The following is a 23,130-nucleotide window of genomic DNA, read 5'->3' on the forward strand; positions in this document are numbered from 1 at the left end:
GGAGAAAGTGTATGAGCTAGAAGATGATAGGTAAAGCCAAGTGGATAGGGGATGAAGTGAGTAGCAGGGAGGTGATAGGCGGAAAAGATAATGGAATCTGATAGTGGACCATGGGAAAACGAGGAGGAGGAGGGGCATGGGTAGGTGAGAAGAGAAGAGCTAAGAGGGAAGCCAGAGTGGGGAATGGGAGGGGAAGTTACAGAAATCAATGTTCATGCCAACAGGTTAGAGGCTACCCAGACGGAAAATGAGGTGTTGCTCCTCCAACCTGAGAGTGGCCTCATCATGGTAATAGAGGAGGCCGTGAACCAACAGGTCAGAATGGGAGTGTAGATTGGAATTAAAACTGTTAGTCGCCAGGAAATCCTGCTTGTTGCGGATCGAGCGAAGGTGCTCAACAAAGTAGTTCCCCCAATCTATGTCAGATCACACCAATGTAGAGGAGTCTGCATTGGGAACACCAGATACAGTAGACAGCCCCAGCAGATGCACAGGTGAAGTGTTGACTCACTTGGAAGGACTGTTCTGGTCCCTGATTGATGGTGAAGGAGGAGGTGAATGGGCAAATGTAGCACCTCTTCCACTTGCAAGGCTAAGTGCCAGGGGGAGATTAATGTGGAGGGACAAATGGAAAAAGGAATCATGAAAAGTGATCCGTGTGGAAAGTGAGAGGTAAAGATGTGTTTACCTGTAGGATGCCATTGAAGATTACAGACTTTGCCAAGAATGATTTGTTGGATACTGGGCTCACGGTATAGTAGGTGAGGGAAACAGGAAATTCATCCCTGTTAAGGATGCAGAAAGATGGGACAATAGACAATAGGTGCAGGAGTAGGCCATTCGGCCCTTCGAGCCAGCACCGCCATTCACTGTGATCATGGCTGATCATCCACTATCAGTATCCAGTTCCTGCCTTATCCCCATAACCTTTGATTCGGCTATCGTTAAGAGCTCTATCCATCTCTTTCTTGAAAGCATCCAGAAACTTGGCCTCCACAGCCTTCTGGGGCAGAGCATTCCATACATCCACCACTCTCTGGGTGAAAAAGTTTTTCCTCAACTCCATTCTAAATGGCCTACCCCTTATTCTTAAACTGTGGCCTCTGGTTCTGGACTCACCCATCAGCGGGAACATGCTTCCTGCCTGCAGCGTGTCCAATCCCTTAATAATCTTATATGTTTCAATAAGATCCCCTCTCAGCCTTCTAAATTCCAGAGTATACAAGCCCAGTTGCTCCAATCTTTCGATATATGACAGTCCCGCCATCCCGGGAATTAACCTTGTGAACCTACGCTGCACTCCCTCAATAGCAAGAATGTCCTTCCTCAAATTTGGAGACAAAAACTGCACACAGTACTTCAGGTGTGGTCTCACCAGGGCCCTGTACAACTGCAGAAGGACCTCTTTGCTCTTATACTCAATTCCCCTTGTTATGAAGGCCAGCATGCCATTAGCTTTCTTCACAGCCTGCTGTACTTGCATGCTTGCTTTCAGTGACTGATGTACAAGAACACCTAGATCTCATTGTACTTCCCCTTTTCCTAACTTGACACCATTTAGATAATAATCTGCCTTCCTGTTCGTACCACCAAAGTGGATAACCTCACATTTATCCACATTAAACTGCATCTGCCATGCATCTGCCCACTCATCCAGCCTGTCCAAGTCACCCTGCATTCTCATAACATCCTCCTCACATTTCACACTGTCACCCAGCTTTGTGTCATCAGCAAATTTGCTAATGTTACTTTTAATTCCCTCATCTAAATCATTAATATATATTGTAAACAGCTGCAGTTCCAGCACTGAACCCTGCGGTACCCCACTGGTCACCGCCTGCCATTCCGAAAGGGACCCATTAATCGCTACTCATTGTTTTCTGTCAGCCAGCCAATTTTCAATCCATGTCAGTACTCTGCCCCCAATACCATGTGCCCTAATTTTGCCCACTAATCTCCTATGTGGGACTTTATCAAAGGCTTTCTGAAAGTCCAGGTACACTACATCCACTGGCTCTCCCTTGTCCATTTTCATAGTTACATCCTCAAAAAATTCCACAAGATTAGTCAAGCACGATTTCCCCTTCGTAAATCCATGCTGACTCGGACCGATCCTGTTTCTGCTATCCAGATGTGTCGTAATTTCATCTTTTATAATTGACTCCAGCATCTTTCCCACCACCGACGTCAGGCTAACCGGTCTATAATTCCCTGTTTTCTCTCTTCCTCCCTTCTTGAAGAGAGGGACAACATTAGCCACCCTCCAATCCACAGGAACTGATCCTGAATCTATAGAACATTTGGAAAATGATTACCAATGCATCCATGATTTCTAAAGCCACCTTCTTAAGTACCCTGGGATGCAGACCATCAGGTCCCGGGGACTTATCAGCCTTCAGACCCAACAGTCTATCCAACACTATTTCCTGCCTAATATAAATTTCCTTCAGTTCATCCATTACGCTAGGTCCTTTGGCCACTATTATATCTGGGAGATTTTTTGTGTCTTCCCTAGTGAAGACAGATCTAAAGTACCTGTTCAACTCGTCTGCCATTTCCTTGTTCCCCATAATAAATTCACCTGTTTCTGTCTTCAAGAGCCCAATTTTGGTCTTAACTATTTTTTTCCTTTTCACATACCTAAAGAAGCTTTTACTATCCTCCTTTATATTCTTGGTTAGTTTACTTTCGTACCTCATTTTTTTTCCACGTATTGCCTTTTTAGTTACCTTCTGCTGCTCTTTAAAAGTTTCCCAATCCTCCGGCTTCCCACTCGTCTTTGCTATGTTATACTTCTTCTGTTTTATTTTTATACTGTCCATTACTTTCCTTGTCAGTCACGGCCTCCCCTTACTCCCCTTAGGATCTTTCTTCCTCTTTGAAACAAACTGATCCTGCACCTTCCGCATTATTCCCAGAAACACTTGCCATTGCTGTTCCACTGTCATCCCTGCTAGGGTATTGCTAGGGGCCAGGGCAGATGTCTAGGAAATGGAGATATGGGTGAAGGAAGCATCAATAGTGGATGAAGGGGAACCCGTTCTTTGAAGGACATCTCTGATGTTATGAAAGGGAAAGCCTCATGCTGGGAATAGATGCAGTGGTGACGGAGGAGCTGAGAAAGGGAATGGCACTTTTACAGGTGATGGGGTGGAAAGAAGCATTGTCAAGATAGTTGTGAGTCAGTAGATTTATAAAAGATTATCAGTAGACAGTTTGTCTCCATAGATGGAGACAGAGAGATCAAGAAAGGGAGAGAGGTGTCAGAAATAGACAGGGAGAATTCAAGGACAGGGTAGAAGTTGGAGGCAAAGTTGATGAAATTGATGAGCTCAGCATCAGTGCATGAAGCAGCACCAATGCAGTCAGTAATGTAGCGTAGAAAGAGTTAGGGTGTATTACCAGTGAAGACTTGGAACAAGGACTGTTCCAGGTAGCTAACAAAAAGGCCAGCATACTGGACCCCATGTGGGTGCCCGTGGCTACACCTAGGGTTTGAAGAAAGTGGGAGAAACCAAGAAGGAAATTGTTGGCTGAAAGGACCAGTTCACCAGATAGAGGAAGGAGGTGGTGGAGGGGAAAAGGTCAGGTCTATTGTCAAGGAAGAAACAGAGAGCTTTAACGCCTTCTTGTTGGGGGACAGAAGTGTATCGGGACTGGACATCCATGGTGAAAATGAGGCGATCAAAGTCAGGGAAATGAAGGTTGTTGAAGAGGCTATACCAAGCTGTTATGCATCAGGCAGAATGATTTCTATGGTGCATCAGTAAGATTTGGTAAGGTTAAGTAGAAACATGCCTCCTGAGAAAATAGGAGTATTCATGAGCTTGTTTGGCTGTGATTCATTGAGGATGGATCAGGACAGGGTATTGAGAATGTTCACTCCTCTAGGAACTTGATTTCAATTTCAACACCATTGATGTAAACAGAAGCACGTGCACCAATCTTCATCCTGAGGACAAGGACTACAAGCTCGAAGGTGATAGGTCAAGCCAGGTGGATGGGGGAGAGGGGATGAAATAGAGGTGACAGGTGGAAAGGCAAAGGGCTGAAGAAGAAATCTGATAGGACGGGAGAGTGGACTGTGGGGGTAAAGGGAAGAAATCTGATAGGACGGGAGAGTGGACCGTGGGGGTAAAGGGAAGGAGGGGGGACACCAAGGGGAACTGGTGGGCAGGTGAGGAAAGGAGAAGAGAAGATTTAAAAGGGGAGCCAGAGTGGGAAATGAAAGAAGAGAGATGAGGGAGGGGGAAAATTACCAGAAGATAGTGAAATCGATGTTCATGTCACCAGGCTGGAGGCTACCCTGACAGAATATGAGGTGTTGCTCCTCCAACCTGAGAGTAGCCTCATCATGGCAGTGGAGGAAGCCACAGACTAACACATCAGAATGGGAATGGGGTTAGAAATTAAAATGGTTGGCCACTGGGAAATTCTTCTTTTTGCGGATAGAGCGGAAGTGCTGGACAAAGCAGTTCCCCAATTTACATTGGGTCTCACCAATGTGGAGGAGGCCCCATCGGGAGCACCGGATAGACTCAGCAACCCCAACAGGTTGGCAGATGAAGTGTTGACTCACCTGCAAGGACTGTTTGGGGCCCTGGAGGCGGTGAATGGGTAGGTGTAGCACTCCTCCACTTGCAGGGATAAATGCCAGAAGAGAGATTAGTGGGGAGGGATGAATGAAAAACAAAATCACGGGGGGGGGGGTGATCCGAGTGGAGAGTGTGGTGGGGGCAGGTTAAGATGTTTGGTGGTAGAAGTTGCAGATGGAGCAGCATCATTGGGAGGAAATAAACTGTAGAAATATCCGGTCAACACAGAAGACTACAAAAGAAACATTAACAATGTCTTTCCTCCCACTGATACTGCATGACCTACTGAGTTCCTCCAACAGACTGTGTGTTGCACCACATTACAGCATTTGGTGACTTTGGTGTGTCCATTTCATAAATATTTAAACCAACTCTTGGGTTATACAATCGTGTGTAATTTGTCAAATGTGTATCTCAACTGAACAAAAAGAGAGCTAGTAGCTGATGTGCTAACTCCCTAAATTCTATAGAGACATAAATGAACCCATCTTAAACTTTGTTCATTCCCCGCTTCCCCTTAAATCACCGAAAAGCTGGTTTATAGCTTTGTTAAAATGATAAAGCCTTAGATAGATGGCTGGAAATCATCAGTTGATATAAGAATTTCAACTTATCTCAAGAGTCCTATTTTATGGGATTATCATCCCTTTTGTCAGAACCAGTCATTCAATATTCATATAATTTACTGTAGCCAGAGCATCTGGAAATATAATTAGTGTGTATTGACAGAATGCAGATTTACGAAGTAAAATAGTTCTTTACTCTGATTAGCACAGAAGCAAAATAAGTTCCAACTACTAAAAGAACCCCAACAAAAACAATTAGAAAAATATGATTCATTCCCCCTAACGGAATGGGGAGGGGGAGGTATAATTTAACAGATAGCCTAACTAGTCTTACTAATCATAGTGTTACCTCACTACAGTGACTTGTCTAATTAGTGCAAACCTTGTAATATAATCAATATAAGTTGACAATTACATATTAAGTATAGGAACCAAAATACAGTCATATGAATTACTTCATCCATTTTTCAACTTACATCATTTGATAGAAAATGCCAACTTACGTTAAATAGTGACCTATCCAGAATGTTTAAGTTCTGAGTCTGTACTGACTGAGTCTTTCATGCTCAGCTGCTGCAAATTTGTCTTGTTATTGGTGAATTATTACATAATTTACTCAAATGGGCTTCCTAACAAGTGTCTAAATTACTGGCTTGAAAAACAAGACAAGCTTTCTCATTCAGGTGTCTCTGTTTATGTTTCAAAGTTTCAGATGACTATTCAGAAAAGATTACCAGACAAAGTATCATTATTCACATCTCAGGCAATTTCTATCACTTTAGCCTTATAATAGATCTAAGAAGTACACTCTGATCATATACTTCTGTGCTCTGATTCATTGTCAGATTTGACATCTATTAAAACAGGAGTTTCAAATTGTAGGCCAGACATTGTTCTGATTGGACATCTATTGAGGCTACAGGGCCTAGGCATGTGTGTACATTTCTTATGGATCTCTGCCCATGCTTGGATTGACAGAAATGAAATTCTACCCAAGCAATCATTTAAAATTAATGTAATGGTTCCTTTGCATAAAGGGGAGGTGAAATTCATAATTAAATAGTCTATTCCATCACTGTGGCAACAAAGTTGGAATAAGAAAAAGAAAGGACAGCATTTATATAATATTCAAAGGATGGTGGGATCTTAGCTGGAAGATGGATACAAAAGGAGGGAAGAAGTTATACTTACATATTTACATATTGGGCATATTAAGTTGAATAATTTCTTGTTCAGAATTAAATGCATGATATGGACATTTGTAGGAAGTACACTTGTCAAGAAACAGTGCAGCATATATTGTTTGAATGCAGTTCCTATGAAGTGCAAAGGAAATATCTAATTACAAAATTAAGATCTTCAGGGCAGACAGTTTAGCATGGAAAATATGTTAGGATATCACTGGCATTGTAATGTATATAAGTGCGTATTTGACTTTCCAAAAAGTATTGAACATCGTAAAATGATTTCATCTTTTTTGGGGGAGATAAATTTAATGGGTATACTTCCCGTCTCTTTGCTCCACACCCCAACTCAGTAGGTGGGGGTAGTGCACCTTGTGTTTTTCTGCCAACTGCCATTAGACTTTACAGGAAGAAGAACAAGTCAAGCTTTCTATCAGGCAAATCCAGTTAAACTGTTTCCTGTTAGCCTCTGCTTAATGTGCTCTTGGGCATAAACTCAGATTACCTGCACAAAATAGTTCCTAATGGACACAAATGAGAAGTTGCATCCATATTTTCAGTAAGTGGCTGCAAGAAGCTGTATATTAGATTGCTGCAAGCTAAATTATAAATATTAACAATACTGTAGGCACTTCTTGGTGTGTTAGGAAATGAAAGACAGTAATAAAAATGTGCATTGAGGATTCAATTGTATTTGAAGTGTATCTTTTATCCATGGCAACACTTAAACAAACCTACTAGTCTTGAAGACAACCAAGCCTCTGTTGTAGTTGGGAACTAACAAATTTGGATAATGAGGGGCAGAGATGGAGTGAATGTACTCATTCTCTTTCACAGGACTGGGGAATCAAGAATTAGAAGGCATATGTTTAAGGTGTGAGGGGAAAGTCAAGTAAAAGTCAAAGTCAAATTTATTTATATAGCACATTTAAAAACAACCCACATTGACCAAAGTGCTGTACAGATCAGAGCAGATAGCTAAAATCACAAATACAAGAAACACAGACATAACCAACAAGGCAAACAGCTTATAGGCACAAAAGAAACAACACAAGGGCCTAGGCACAAGCCAAAAATCAGCCACGTCAGGAGGATTCAAACGCTAGTGAATAAAAGTAAGCAACACACATAAAAGTTGCTGGTGAACGCAGCAGGCCAGGCAGCATCTCTAGGAAGAGGTACAGTCCACGTTTCAGGCCGAGACCCTTCGTCAGGTTTTGAGCCCGGTTTTAAAATAGTTGATGGAGGAAGCAGATCTGATAGGGAGGGGAATGCTGTTCCACAGTCTGGGGCTACAATAGCAAAGGCGCAGTCACCCCTGAGCTTAAGTTTAGATCGCGGGACAGCCAGGAGCCCCAAGTCAGCTGACCTGAGGGACCTGGAAGTAGAATAAGGGGTTAGAAGGTCTGTGATATAAGGGGGGGGGGCAGCCCATTTAGGGCTTTATGAACAAACAGGACAATCCTAGAATCAATTCTGAACTGTACTGGCAGCCAGTGGAGGGAGGCCAGGATAGGAGTAATATGGCATACAGAAGATTTAATAAGAACATGAGGAGCATATTTGTTTTACACTCAAAGGGTGTTATGTATGTGGAATGAGCTGCTAGAGGGAATGGTTGAGACAGTTTCAATAACCATTTATAAAAGTCATTTGGACAGAGACATAGAGTGGACCAAACACTGGCCAAATGAGACTGACTTGGAAAGGGTGTTTTGATCAGCATGGAGCAGTTTGGTCAAAAGGCTTGTTTTGGTGATGTATCACTCTATGACCCTGGAGTCCTGATTGGGGTTGGAGCAAAGGACTGAGCCTGCCGTTGGGAGCTGTGCTCAGGCAGGAAGTGACAGTGAAGACAGAGGTAGCAAACAGATGTGGTATGAGGTGATAGAAGTTGTATGGAGGAAGGCGAATGACAGGTTTCTGGGAAATGGAAAAATAAGCAGCTAATTGAGGATTGTACTGGCTTATCATCTGATGATGAGGGCAGTAGACAGGATTTAAATAAAGGAAGGAAGGAAGTGTTCAAGGTTTTGTTGAGATTTGAATGTGGACCTGTTTCTGATATCAATCCAATCAAACAAACTGAAGGTGTGAAAAAAGCATTAGGAGATATTATGGATGCAAAACCTTTAAGGGGTAACTCTCCCGTAGTGTTTTGTAAAGATAGTAAGCAGTGTGAGAAAGCTTCAGGGTTAAAAGCTGTGGAAGGAAGGAAGGAAAGTAACATCAAGAAATTATATTGAATGACGGTGGCTTTGGGGAGTCATCTCTGGAGTGCCTCTAGATCAGGGGTTCCCAAGCTGGGGTCCACGGACTCCTTGCTTAATGCTATGGGTACATGGCATACAAATGATTGGGAACCCCTGCTCTAGATGTACTGAGGGACCAAGTTAATAATAATTTAGTTGTGGTCGCTCAACATATAAAAGGGTTTTGTGGTGAAGAATCAGTGTTAATTAAATTTGATGACTAAATATTGCAGGATAGGGGTAATTGGGGTATAGGAGTTATATAGTTCAAGTCTATGTGCTGCCCCCTCTGAGATGTTTTTAATGCCAGAACATTACCCACGTAGCAGCTGTGTGTAAGAGTAAGAGTAAAATGTGATCTGGTAGATGTGGTGGAGAACATTATTATGGCTATTGTGGAGAAGGCAATTGTTTAGGAGAACATAGGTCTGCATACGAAGGGTGTCCTGTACATAAGAAAGCTGTGGAAGTGTAGCACGTTTGGGTGGAAATGGACATATCATATGCTGATACTTTGCAGAAAGTACAGAACATAGTGTCACTGGGACCTATTAGTAACCAGAATACAAATAGATTAAAGACAGTATGTAAAGTGAATGATCTTATAAAAAAGGATTTGTTGATAAACTAAAATTTGTTACTTTCATGGCAGATGTAAACTTACAGCGCAAACTAAAAGAAGGACAGTAATAATTAAAATTACGTTAAAAGCTGCAGAAAAACATCTTTAGCTGCACAAGGTATTACTATTCAACAGTGGGGAGTGATCATTTCCCCATTATCTGTACAATGGGAATAAATACGTATCAGAGGAAAGCTTGTCATATCTCCAGATAAAATTTGAAAAGATAAATTGCGATGCACTTAATGATTTAGGTTTCCTGATCATTTGGTATTGGAGGATATAAAGTTGAATAGTAATACCGTGTGCTCTGTACTCAACACAATAGCTAAGGAATCAATTCCTAGATCGTCCGGGGATAATAAAAGGAAAGTTGTTCCATGGTGGATGGCTAAGTGTAAAAAAGCTGTGAAGGAGTGAAATAAAACTTTTAGAAAAGTTAGATAGTATTACTCTTATTCATCTTTCATACAATATAAAAGACCTCAAGCTATAGTTAGAAAAGTGGTGAGAAGAGCAAAGAAAATGTATGTGATAGCATTGGGGAAAGAGATCCAGGTAGGGCAAGTTTGGGGTACGATACAGAACATGGGGTGAGTTAGAAAACTTGATGCATTATCAGTTTTGTATGGTGGGAAGAGGTTGCAGTTACTGACTCTGAAAAAGCAGAATTATTAACAAAAACATGTGACAGTGTACATAGTTTGGCTAATTTAGATTAAAAAATGTCTCATAGAGAAACAGTTTCGGCAAGCAAACCTCAGATTGCTGAGAAAAAAGAATGTTCCAGTTCCTGCTTGGATGTTGAATTGACATTGTCTCAATTTAAAAGGGCTGTTCATAGTGCTGGTCAGATATCACCTGGGAAAGATGATATTTATTATGTTTACGTAGTTATCAAATTCGGAACCTATGCTGGTTTTGAAATTCTTTAAAACAATATGGGTTGAAGGGCGACTTCCTGCTTCCTGGAAGTTAATGATTATTATCTCTATATGAAAACTTGGTAAGGATCAATCAGATCCTTCCAGTCATAGGCCTACTTTACTAACTTCACGTGCATGTGAGATAATGGAATGAATGGTTTGGGATAGTGTAAGAGAATGGAATTAAAGCTTTCTTATTTTATGGAAAGTAATGGAAAATTAGCTGTATACCAATCTGGATTTTGTAAAGGGAGAATGACCATGGACTCGGTGTTAAGCTTGGAAAAGTTAATAAAGAATCAGTGGTAACATCTATGGAAAAGAGTACAGTCAACATTTCGGGCCGAAACTTCGAATGTACTCTTTACCATAGATGCTGCCTGGCCTGCTGAGTTCCTCCAACATTTTGTATGAGTTGCTTGGATTTCCAGCATCTGTAGATTTTCTCTTATTTGTGAAAGAATCAATGGTAGAAGATTTCTTTCTTTGAAACCTTATCATATGGTATAGACACAAGGGTTGTTGCTTAAAATGGAAATGATGGAAATAGGTGGTAGAATATTCAACTGGATTTAAGATTTTTTATGTGATGGGTGGGAACAACATTCTATAAAGAGTATGAGATAAAAAAAATTAGACTCCACAGGGGAGTTTGTGTAGCTCACTCCTTTTTAATACTATAATTAACTATATTTTCTTAAATATATGTTCAGACTTTTCCAAATCATTATATGCTGATGATGGTGCAGTGTGGAAGAGAGACAGGAATATAAATTACTAGACAATGGGGTGACCCATTGGGGCGACCTTTGAGAGGAGGGTAGTGCAGTCTGATGTGACCAGAATGAATATTAAATTTTCCTGAATGCTATTGCTATCTCTTTGATTTGGAAATTAAAGAAGAAAAACCCAGCTTAATAAAGAAGAAAGACACATAGCAAGACAAATATGTGACTAGAATGAACATTAAATATCCATGAAGTAAATTTGAAAGAATCGGGCTTGCTGGATCGCGTCTGTAATTAAATGTCCGATGTATTGATAGATTTGGCCTTGAATAATCACTGAAGGATTCTATCAATTCCTAGTTGGAATGACTTCTTTGGCACCAAAGGATATCATTTGGAAGAGGCAATTGTATTGTCTGATGTTCTTCCTGAACTCATTTGCAATAGGTTCATCATTGCTGTACAAACTGGGGAGGTCATTAGGTAGAGGCTGCAAATTGCCTATCCTGACCTTTCCCTTCATACAGCAGAAATGTGCGGATTCTCCAGTGAATAGGTAGGCACCACAGTGAGGGCATACTCTGGTCACCGAACCGACATCAGCAGAAATCTGACGGCATGCAAGTCGTGCATTTTGCCTTGGTCTTTCTCTGTCGAGGTATTGTCGTCGAAAGCGGCCATTGTTGTCTTCAGCAACTCTTGCAATAATTACTCTGTGCCACATATTCTCTAGTTGATCTTTCCTTTTCTCCTCTGCCTCTTCCTCTCTCCTCCTTCTCTGCCTGTTTTTGTCATTCTGGAGACGCACAGCCCTTTCATCCTTCATCTCTTCATCTCTTCTACCATTTGTTCTTTCTCTCTGATCCTGGAGTCGTGCGGCCCTGGCCTGATCGGATTCTTGTTCTCTCCTCCGTCTGTGCCTATTGTTGTCATTTTGGAGATGTGCATGCCTGTCCTCCTCTGTCTCGTCTTCTCCCATCTTTTTTGTCCTGACTCTTTGGTTCTGGAGTCATGCGGCCCTGGCCTCATCCGATTGTTGTTCTCTCCCTCTCCTTGCCACTTCCCAACGACGTTTGGCGTCATCTCTTGACCATAATGTCCCCTTCTCTTTCCACGCAGCATAATTAGGCTATCCATATATTTTTACCCTAATGCTTGATAGAAGATAGGAAGCAGTAACACCAAAGCCTCCAGGCTGCTGAGGCTGGCTGCGCACATGCGTCGGGCTGTGACGTCACGGTCTCCATGGAAGGTGGAGGCGGCTCTGTGAGCATCGTGAGACGCTGCTGAGGCTGGCCGCGCACATGCGTCGGGCTGTGACGTCACGGTCTCCATGGAAGGAGGAGGCGGCTCTGTGAGCATCGTGAGACGCTGCTGAGGCTGGCCGCGCACATGCGTCGGACTGTGACGTCACGGTCTCCATGGAAGGTGGAGGCGGCTCTGTGAGCATCGTGAGACGCTGCTGAGGCTGGCCGCGCACATGCGTCGGGCTGTGACGTCACGGTCTCCATGGAAGGTGGAGGCGGCTCTGTGAGCATCGTGAGACGCTGCTGAGGCTGGCCGCGCACATGCGTCGGGCTGTGGCATCCCGATTTCCATGATGGCCATCGGGTCTCGGGTGAAAGGCAGCCTGTTGATTTTTGGTGAATGAGCAATTTTATACGAATATATAACCCTGAACCTTGCCTGCATTCTGTAAGTTAGCGCATTTTAATTAGGTTTAGCCAAAAAAAAGTGCCGTTGTAATGCACCGTTTGCGCTAATTGGAGGTCACAAACAAACAGACAGACAGAGCATGAGAGTTTTAGTAGTATATAGATATAGTTAGGAAAATGTAGGCAGCTAATAATGAAGTAGAGGGTGGGGGTTTAAATTTTCTGTTGCAAAAACTCAAGTTACTTGTTTTCCTAAAAGGAAACTACACTCAATTTATCTCAAGTTATATGGTAAATCTCTTAATCAAGAGTCAGTGATAAAGTTCCTTGGTTTGTGGATGGACACAAGGCTAACATGGAAGGTGCATGTGAATAAAATTCTAAAGAAGTGTTAAAAAGCCCTAATGTGCTCAGGGTGTGATTGTGGTGTGAGTCGGAGATCACTTAAACAAAAGTATATTGTTTTAATCAGATCTGTCTTTGATTATGGATGGGTTGCCTATGCATCAGCCTCACTAGCGATCTTAAAGTCTCTAGATGAAGATCAATCTTAAGCATTAAGATTGTGTTGTTGTGCTATTAAATCATCCCCAATTTCAGCATGACTGTGAGAAGTACCTTTACACCTACACAGGTTAAATTTAGCAGTGGTTTATTGCATTAATGAGGACATTAAGTTGGCTGTCAAACATTGGCAAGATTAGTACAGTGGTAGGAGCACTGTATTCATAAAGTCTTCAGTTTAGGTGGGTGGGAAATGACTGGGCACAAAACCTTGGGTTGTTTAATGTGGAATATGGTCCCAGTGTACCTGTTTCTGTCACTCCTCCATGGATTTTGCCTTTGCCTATGGCTGATTTAAGCCTTCAAGAAGAGATCAAGAAGAATATTTGTATATCAGTGGCACAGGAAGTTCAGCAATATATGCAAGGCAGATATTATGGCTTCTTACATATCTACACCTACACAGATTGTTCAGAAGATCCATCGTCAGGTCGTACAGGTGTTTCTGTTTATGATTCAAAGTTTTGAGTGTATAGTAAGAAAAGATTATCAGACAAAGTGGGGTGTATGGGGTGTCAGGGAGGGGTAGCACCCCTGGTGGGGGAACATGTTGCGTCCTTTTCAGGGCGGTTAGTCCACCTTTGGTCCCCACCTGGCACTCAGCTCTCACCTGTGGCTCCCCGTAGCTGTTTGCATGCGACAGCGGCCACACCCCGGGCAACGGCTTCGACAAGCCGGCTAAACCAGGTGAGGGTAGCCGACGGGTCTCAAAGCCTCGGTGAGATCAGTGAGTTGTCTATCCCAGCATGTGAAGACAGACTCCGGCGGATTGAGCGGACGAGACCAATGGAAGGTCCAACGGTCAAGAAGGCGGTCTCAGCAAGCGTCATGGAACGTGTAGAGCAGGACAAGACACAGAAGACGTCCTGGTCATCCACTGCGCCTAGTCCCATCTCCAGCCGTCTCGACTCTGTCTTGCCACTGGATCCAGATGGGAATTGGGAAGAGAGAGTGAGGCTGATGCTGTGCAACTCTCCCTCACTTAAACCCAAATCACGCGCTAGTCTCGACACCATCAAATGGTGTCAAGGTCCTCATTGACGTCGATGATGGACGAACAACAACAACAACAGCAACATCAGACAAAGTATCAGTATTCACGTCTGAGATGGTTGCTATCATTTTAGCCTTAGAATAGGTCTAAGAAGTATGCCTGATTATGTACTTCTGTGCTCTGATTCATTCTTCATTTTTGACATCTATTAAAACAGGTATTTCAAATTGTGGGCTAGATGTTCTTCTTCAGATTGGACATCTATTGAGGCTACAGGGCCTAGGCTTGTGTATACTTTTCTTATGGATCCCTGCCCGTGTGGGGATTAAAGGAAATGAGATGGAGGACATTCTAGCTGAGCAATCACTTAAAATTAAGGATATAAATGTCATAGGTTCCTTTACATAAAGGGGAGGTGAAATTCATAATTAAATAGTCTATTTGATCACTGTGCCTACAAAGTTGGGATAAGGAAAAGAAAGGATAGCATTTATATAAAATTCGGAGGATGGTGGGAACTCAACTGGTAGATGGATATAAAAGGAGGGAAGAAGTGCAAAGGAAATATCTAATTACTAAATTGAGATCTTTGTGGCAGACAGTTTAACATGGAAAATGTGTTAGGATATCACTGCCATAGTAATGTACATAAGTGCATACTGTATTTGACTTTCTGAAAAGCACTGGACTTCGATATGATTTGAGTTTTTTGTGGGGAGAGAAATTTAATGGATGTGCTTCCCGTCTCTTTGCTCTACACTCCAACACAGTAGGTGGCGGTAATGCACCTTATGTTGGTCTGCCAACCACCTTTAAACGTTACAAAAAGATAAAAAACCTTTATTTTAAGAGTAAGTAGAGACAGAGAAGTGGATAGATAAGCCGTTAAGTATTTGCAAGGTATCAACTTACTTTCAAGGACTCTTCATTTCATGTTCTCAATTTATTGCTTATTTATTATTATTATTATTAATCCTCTTCTTTTTCTATTTGCACAGATTGGTATCTGTTATTGGTCTGTCTTGTATGCAGTTTTTCATTGATTCTATTGTGCTTTTTGTTTCTAATTTACTGTGAATGCCTGCAAGAAAATGAACCTCAAGGTAGCATATGGTGACATACTGTATGTGTACTTTGATAAATAGTTTACTTTATACTATTGAACTTTGAACTGAGTGAGTTCCTGAGCTAAGTACATGGCAACTGAAGGTAGCTTGGCAGCTGAAAGCACAGTGGCAGTTGTATAACAATTAGATTGCGGAATTGAACAAGAAGCCTTAATGAGATATTATTGGGTTTGTTGAGATATAGGGAATATAGATTATTAGACATCAGAGCAGAATTAGACTATTTGGTCCATCAAGTATGCTCCACCATTCCATCATGATTGATTTATTATTCCTCTCAACCCCATTCTCCTGCCTTCCTCCCGTAACCTTTAATGCCCTGATTAATCAAGAACCTGTCAACCCTCACCTTAAATATAATGAATTTGCCTGCACTGCTGTTTGTGGCAATGAATTCTTCTGATTCACTACCTTATGGCTAAAGAAATGTTCCTCATCTCTTCTCTATGTTGACAGCCTTCAATGCTGAGGCGGTGCCCTTTGGTTCTAGACTCGCCCACTACAGGAAACATCCTCTCCACATTTCCCTATCTAGGCCACTCAACATTCGATAGGTTTCAGTAAGATTTGTCCCCCTCCCCTTCATTCTTCTAAATTCTAGTGAGTAGACTCAGTACAGGTCGACCTTCACTAATCCGACTACCTGTAATCCGGTTCCTTCGATAATCCAGCACTGATTATGCTTAATGCTATTCTTCTGTAATTTGGCATTTTCACTAATCCAGCACTCCTCAGGTCCCAGTGGTGCCAGATTAGTGAAGGTTGACCTGAACAATCAAATGCTCTTCATATGTTGTCCTTTTCATTCCCAGGATCATTCTTGTGAACCCCTTCTGGATCCCCTCCAATGCCAGCACATCTTTTCTTAGATAAGGGGCCCATAACTACTCACAATACCACAAGTGCGGACTGCCCAATGCGTTATAAAGCCTCACCAGCAACTTTTATGTGTGTTGCTTGAAATTCCAGCATCTGCAGATTTCGAGTTTGTGTTTTTAAATACACTACTGCGAAGCCTCTTCCGGTGATGCCTATACTGAAGAAGTTTAAATCTTCTCTTTGACCCGAGTTCAGTGAAACCATCTCTCACTGCTCCCCATCTGTAATTTCTTCGGCTCTTCAACTTTTCGACTACATTTTGACTCAGACTCGCTATCACAGCCTGTCCTATGATCCTCTCATATCCCTTTTGCCAATCACCTGTCCAGCTCTTGGCTCCATTCCTCCCCCTCCTGTCTTCTCCTATCATTTCGGACCTCCCCCTCCCCCACCCACTTTCAAATCTCTTACTAGCTCTTCTTTCAGTTAGTCCTGACAAGGGGTCTCGGCCCGAAACGTCGACCGTACCTCTTCCTAGAGATGCTGCCTGGCCTGCTGCGTTCACCAGCAACTTTTATGTGTGTTGCTCAGCATTATATTTTTGCTTTTGTGTTCTAGTCCTCTCAAAATTAACGTTAACATTGCTCAAGCTGCAAGTTAACCTTTAGGGAATCCTGCGCAAGGACTCACAAGTTCCTCTGCATCTCTGATTTTTTTCAAATTTTCTCCCCATTTAGAAAATAGTCCACAGCTTTATTCCTTCTGCCAAAGTGAAGGACCATGCATTTCTCTGTACCATATTCCATCTGCCACTTATTTGTCCATTCCCCTAATCTGTCCAAATCCATCTCCAGACACCCTGCTTCCTCAACATTACCAGCCCCTCCACCTATCTTTGTATGGTCCACAAACTTGGCCACAAAAACATTAATTCCCTCATCCAAATCACTGACATACTGTATAACATGCAAAGAAGGGGTCCCAACACTGACCCCTGTGACACACCAGCAGCTAACCAGAAAAGGTGCCTTTTACTCCCACTCTTTGTCTCAGCCAACCATGCTAGTATCTTTTCTGTAATACCATGGGCTCTTACCTTGTTAAGCAGCCTCATGTGTGGCACCTTGTCAAAGGCCTTCTGAAAATCCAAATCAACAAGATCCATTGACTCTCCTTTGTCTATTCTGCCTGTTATTTCCTCAAAATCAGAATATAGAGTAAGGGTGATCAAAATCATAAGAGATGGAAATTTTTAAATCTAACCTGAAGGTCACATATCAGTGATTTTTGTGCCTCCAACTCTGCTCAGACTATCAAAGGGAGCATCCTCAGTTTCAGTCAGTTTACAAGATAAAACTCAATCTGACAAATGCATTTTCAGCAAGGCAAACACCTTCCTTACATTTCCCAGGGACAATATGAGCAAAACAAGTACTATACTTTTACGATTTAAGAAATTATGTAAAGTACATGAGTTTACCAACAGTGTCTTTCAACATACAATTATTGCTATGAACTACGAGGTCTTTCAGTGTTTAGCATACAGACAGCCCGATCAGAAAAAGCCAATACAGGTTGTTTAGTAAAATTAGGTTGTAGCATTCAAGACTATTGTGGGTTGAAAGACAAAACAATGAGGAAAGCTGAATGAGAAAGTAACTGTGGACCATCACCTTCCACAGTGCAAATTATATACTGAAAATTATCATGAGAATAGCTATAGTAACCAAGGTAACCGATATGTCAAATTTTCTGAAATAAGATCTGTGTCTGCTTCCATAAAGTACCTCTTACACAATATCTTTGATACCCGCTCCAGATATACTTTAATGTTATCTAGGCTGCTGAAAATGTAGTTCCTACAAATCTGTGTCTTAAAGTTTCTGGTACAGTTTTCAGCAGAGTAAATATCTTCACCTTATTCTTCATGTCCATGTAGACCAGTACATTAATATATTGCACTAATGAAAACTTAAATAACATATTTTAAACAATAAGTGCATTTGAGAGAAAGGGGCATGCTTTCCATAATTTATAACAGTTGAACATGGAAGGCATTATGTTTGAAATGAGTGGACATATTTATTTGGGAAACCTTTACATTTGAAAAAGTGAAGGTTTCGGTCATTCTCTGATTTTTAATTTGTTTTCATTTGTAAATTCCATGATATTTTGTACCAATAATAACTAAGTCTTTGGGGGGGGGCATTAGTTTTGTTATTAATGCAGGTGTTGCTTTTAAATTAATTATATCCTAATCCATTCTCATAAATTAATTAGCATCATGATTATGAAATCTATGGAGAAATACTGTATGTAGTAAACCCTTTGTGAGTACTTACAACCAATCATCATCATAGCCACTGCAAAAATCTTCTCGCCGTCAGTTGTTGGAGCAATGTTACCGAACCCAATACTGGTGAGGCTGGTCATTGTGAAGTAGAGTGAGGCAATATACACAGAGTCTTTACTTGGTCCGCCTTCCCACTTTTCTGTTCCACTTGTATTAAAATGATACGGCATTCCTATGGTTTCTCCCAACTGATATAGCCAGCTATCAGTTCTGACTCTGTTTAATTCTTCATCGATCACTTCATAATCCCCAATGCTGTACCAGATGCAAGCCAACCAATGAGCAGCAAGACCAAAGACACACACAAGAAGCACCAGCACAGCTGCTCCATATTCAATGTAATGGTCCAACTTTCGTGCTACTCGGCCTAAACGAAGAAGCCTCACAACTTTCAGAGAGCTGAAGAGACTGCTGATACCCTGCAAAAACCAAACGGTACGTGTAAATGCACATGTACTGAAATTAGTACTGACAGAACACTTTAACTATCTCAATGGCTGTATACATCAGAATTGCTTTTTTTTAACTTTTGTACTGCTTTTGTACATTTAAAAAAGAGAGGTTTGGACATCACAGGAGGGATCTAATAGAAGATAAGGACTGCAATGGAATGAGTAGCCTTTCCAGAGACATGGGAAATAAAAGATTGTGGAGCAAAAGAACAAGCTATTAAGGGAACACCATGGCAGCATCTGCAGAGGAAAACCGTTTTAGTCATGGCCAGTCCAGATGAATGTCTTGAACTAAAATATCAACTATCCATTTCCCTTGACAGATGATGCCTGGCTAGCTGAGTTCCTTCAGCAGTTTTATGCTCCAGATTCCAGCATCTGCAGTCTGTTTGTCCAAAGACAAGATTATGTTTGAGAGGAAGAAACGTTCTTATGCATACTATTGTAATGTTTCGTACTTCCTTGATGTACTTATGTATGGAATGACCCGTCAGGATGACATGCAGCCAAAAGCTCATCACAGTATTTCAATACATGTGACAATAATAAACCAATTAGTGGTACAGTTCCTGGCACAGGTCACAGTTTTTATAAAGTAAGGGGAACAAATAAATTGAACAGAGAGAAACTTACAATTTGAGAACTCTGGGAAACTGGGCATTGCCTAAAAATTAAACCTTGTAGTTTCAAGAAAGAAATTATAAAACTTTTATACAGGTTCAGCATCCTAATAATGACATGCTCAGCTGATAACATCAAATCTCAAAGTGACAGATTTTTGTGGCAATTAAAGGGACATTGGGCAAAGAATATGGATAGTCCATATAGCAGCCTTGATCTACAAATTGTAGAATAGATTTGTGGGGCAAAATGTGTTAAACTGGATTGTATTCCAATGAGGAACTATCAAAGGGGAAGCAAATGATTAGTGCTGGGGGAATGTGCTGGTGGAGTGGGCGCTAGGTGCTTTGGGAAAGGAAGGGAGATACTGCAGCCAGAGGTGTGAAAGGATATTGCAGGAGAAATGAGACATCAGGTTTCTGCAGCATCTATCGAATTTTAATTCATAATACTCAAAGACGTTGTGGGTACCCAAATTAAATATACCAATAAAGAACCCTGCTCCTTCCGGATGGGACAATGACAATACTCAAAAACCCACTGTCACAAAAATGACAAAGAATGCACCATGTTGTGAAGGTATTCCATATTCACTTCTTCTTAATTTACAACCAGTCCACCCATCTCAAACTTCTTTTGCCTATCAGAATGATTGTTAATACTCAAACTGGAGTCTTTCACATTACTTTTGTTCTTATAAAGATACAAATACCTCCATTTGGCTGAGGTGTGAAAATGTACTTGTCTGTTTGCATATGCAAATCTAAACCCTGCAACAGACTAATTTGAATAATTAATGACAGTTTCAACCTTCAAGGATGTAAAACAAAGTATTACCAAAAGATTGAAGTGGAGAGGCAAAATACCTAAAACACAGTGAGTTATGACTATTGGGTCCTCAATGTGGAATAGCAAGTAAGAATGAGTCATTCTAATTTATGGAATAAATCAAAATATCTTCTAGAACTCAATTGCACTCACAAATATGATGATCATATTATTCCTGCATTTTTGTGTAATCTTAAGAACATATTTAAAGAAATGCAGAAGCATTAGCTGCAATTCTACATTTCATGTGTGAATTGCTATTCCTATTTTCACAGTTTTCAACAGTTTAGCAACTGGCACCTATCCAACCATTTTCACAGAATTATTGGAAATTATATCATTACAGAAAAAGCCAAGCAATTTTTAATGCTGTCTACATTCCCACGTTGTGTTTGTGTGGGCAAACAAATTGTGAAAATGCTTTAAAAACTGCAAAATATGCTAAAAATGGCACGATGATTACATTAAAAAGAAATAGTACACATTAGTATGCTGACTGTAATTAAATGATTTCATTTGATAATTAGTAAACAAACTAAGCTTTAAGATGTTAAGGCACACCTTTATACATTGAAACTATACCATCCTTACTCCAAATTCACTACATACACTGAGCAGTGAACAGAGCAAAAATAAAACATTTTGTTCAAATACCAATACCTAGTAATGCAAAGAAAAGATTTAAAAGTGCAAACCATTATTATTTTCAACTACTAAAGAAAGCACATTAAAGATATATTAGAAAACACAAAGCCTACTTTAGTTAGAGCACGATGGTTCCAATTCTTCACAGCCCATTGGGCATTTAGAAGAGGATCAAGTCACATAATTAAAGTAGCATGCAAATGGAAAAAGTAGAAGGCAAAAGGGAAAACAATTATAAAGCAGCACGTGTAACACAAGAATGCAAATGTCTTAAATTATTGTAACACAATACAAAAAACAATTTTCCATATGACAAATCAATGCAAAAAAAAGTGAAGTACCATAATTAGTGGTAGCACAATTTAGAACTTTGCATTCATCTCAAAATATTTGGACCATAATAAAACCTGAAATCAATTTAGAAGATACAATTCAAATTTTCCAGCAGTCTTGTTCTCAGTGGAAAGACACTTAATATATATGCAGATTAGGAAAAAAAAACAGGGATTTCCTCTAAATTCATCAAACAACCCATTGTTAACTAATGTTTTTAATCTGGAACAATTTAATGGATACAAACAATTTAAAAGTTCCTGTGAGGAGTCATACCATCAGGAACAGTGAACAAAATTAAAGAGAGAGAAAACACAATGCACAGAAAAATTGGAGCCAGAGTTGGCAGCAGCCTCTTGCACCCACCCAAAACACGCACACAAAGCCTCTCCCACCACCCTGAATGATGATGACAAATTGGTGCTGTCCTCTGTTTCATAGGTAAGAGAACAGATAAAGTCCTGTAATGTGTGCTTTGGGAACAAGGTAGCCATTAAAAATCAGGACCTCAATGACTAATCTCTGCATGAGCTAATGACGTACCAGTATAGAAGGATAGGTCAGATGTGTGGCTGAAGGGATGGAAGACATGGTGCTTTAAGTTCCTTGGTCATTTAGACCATTTCTGAAAAAGGTGGGACCTGTACAAGCAGGATGGGTTGCACCTTAATCAGAGGGAGATCAACATTCTCGCTGTGTTCACTTGTATCAAAAGGACAGGCAGGAAGGCAGGGAAGCAGCATTGTTCTGTTGGTAAAAATTGAAAGCAAGTCCTTAGAAAGAGGTGACTTGGGGTCAGAAGATGTTGATTCATTGTGGATAGAGCTAAGGAATTGCAAGGGTAAAAAGACCTTGATGGGAGACCAGATCACAAACAGTAGTGAGGATATGGTCTACAGTTGCATTGGGAGATAGAAAATACATGACAAAAGGGCAATGTTACGATAGTCATGGAGAATTTCGATATGCAGGTAGATTGGGCAAATCAGGTTGGTGTGGGATTCCAAGAGGAGGGGTTTCTAGAATGCCTATGAGATGGCTTTCCAGAGTAGTTTATGGTTGAGCCCACTAGGGGATCAGCTTCTGTATTCTGGATTGGGTGCTGTGCAATGAACCGGAATTAGTGGAAGCATCTCAATATCTACCCTGTCAGGCCCCTTTAAGGTGAATTATGTCCGAATGGTGGAAGTTCCAGGTGTCAGGGGTCATGAAGTGTGTGACGTTCTCAGAACTAGAGAGGCGGTTCTTGGGAAACTGAAAGGATTGAAGGTAGACAAGTCACCTGGACCAGATGGTATACATCCCAAGGTTCTGAAAGAGGTGGTTGAAGAGATTGTGGGGGCATTAGTAATGATTGTTCAACAATCACTAGATTCTGGAATGGTACCAATAGACTGGAAAATTGCAAATGTCACTCCACTGTTCAAGATGAGAGAGAGGCAGAAGAAAGGAAATTATAGGCTAGTTAGTCTGACCTCAGTGGATGGGAAGATGCTGGAGCTGATTAGGAAACATGGTTTCTTCGACGGAAAATCTTACCTGACAGATCTGTTGGAATTCTTTGAAGAAATAACAAGCAAGATAGACAAAGGAGAATCAGTGGATGTTGTGTGTTTGGATTTTCAGAAGGCTTTTGACAAGGTGTCACACATGAGTCTGCTTAATAAGCTAGGAGCCCATAGTTTTACAGAAATGATTCCAGCATGGATAATACAGTGGCTGATTGGCACGGGGCAAAGAGTGGGAATAAAGGGAGCCTTTTCTGACTGGCTGCTGGCGACGAGTGGTGTTCCACAGAGGCCTGTGTTGGCACTGATTCTTTTTATATTATATGTCAATGATTTCAATGATGGAATTGATGCAAAG

At 41.1% G+C, this 23,130-nt stretch overlaps 1 protein-coding gene across 1 annotated transcript in view; it reads right to left on the bottom strand.

The window, feature by feature from the left end:
- The window catches only part of kcnh1a (potassium voltage-gated channel, subfamily H (eag-related), member 1a), a 346,721-nt gene that overhangs the window by 202,095 nt on the left and 121,496 nt on the right, over positions 1–23,130 (bottom strand). The window contains exon 8 of the mRNA XM_063055717.1: positions 18,375–18,804. Coding sequence (XP_062911787.1) covers positions 18,375–18,804 — 430 coding nt within the window. The remainder of the gene's footprint in view (positions 1–18,374; positions 18,805–23,130) is intronic.

This window comes from Mobula hypostoma, chromosome 8, assembly GCF_963921235.1.
Source record: "Mobula hypostoma chromosome 8, sMobHyp1.1, whole genome shotgun sequence".
Taxonomy (NCBI): Eukaryota; Metazoa; Chordata; class Chondrichthyes; order Myliobatiformes; family Myliobatidae; genus Mobula; species Mobula hypostoma.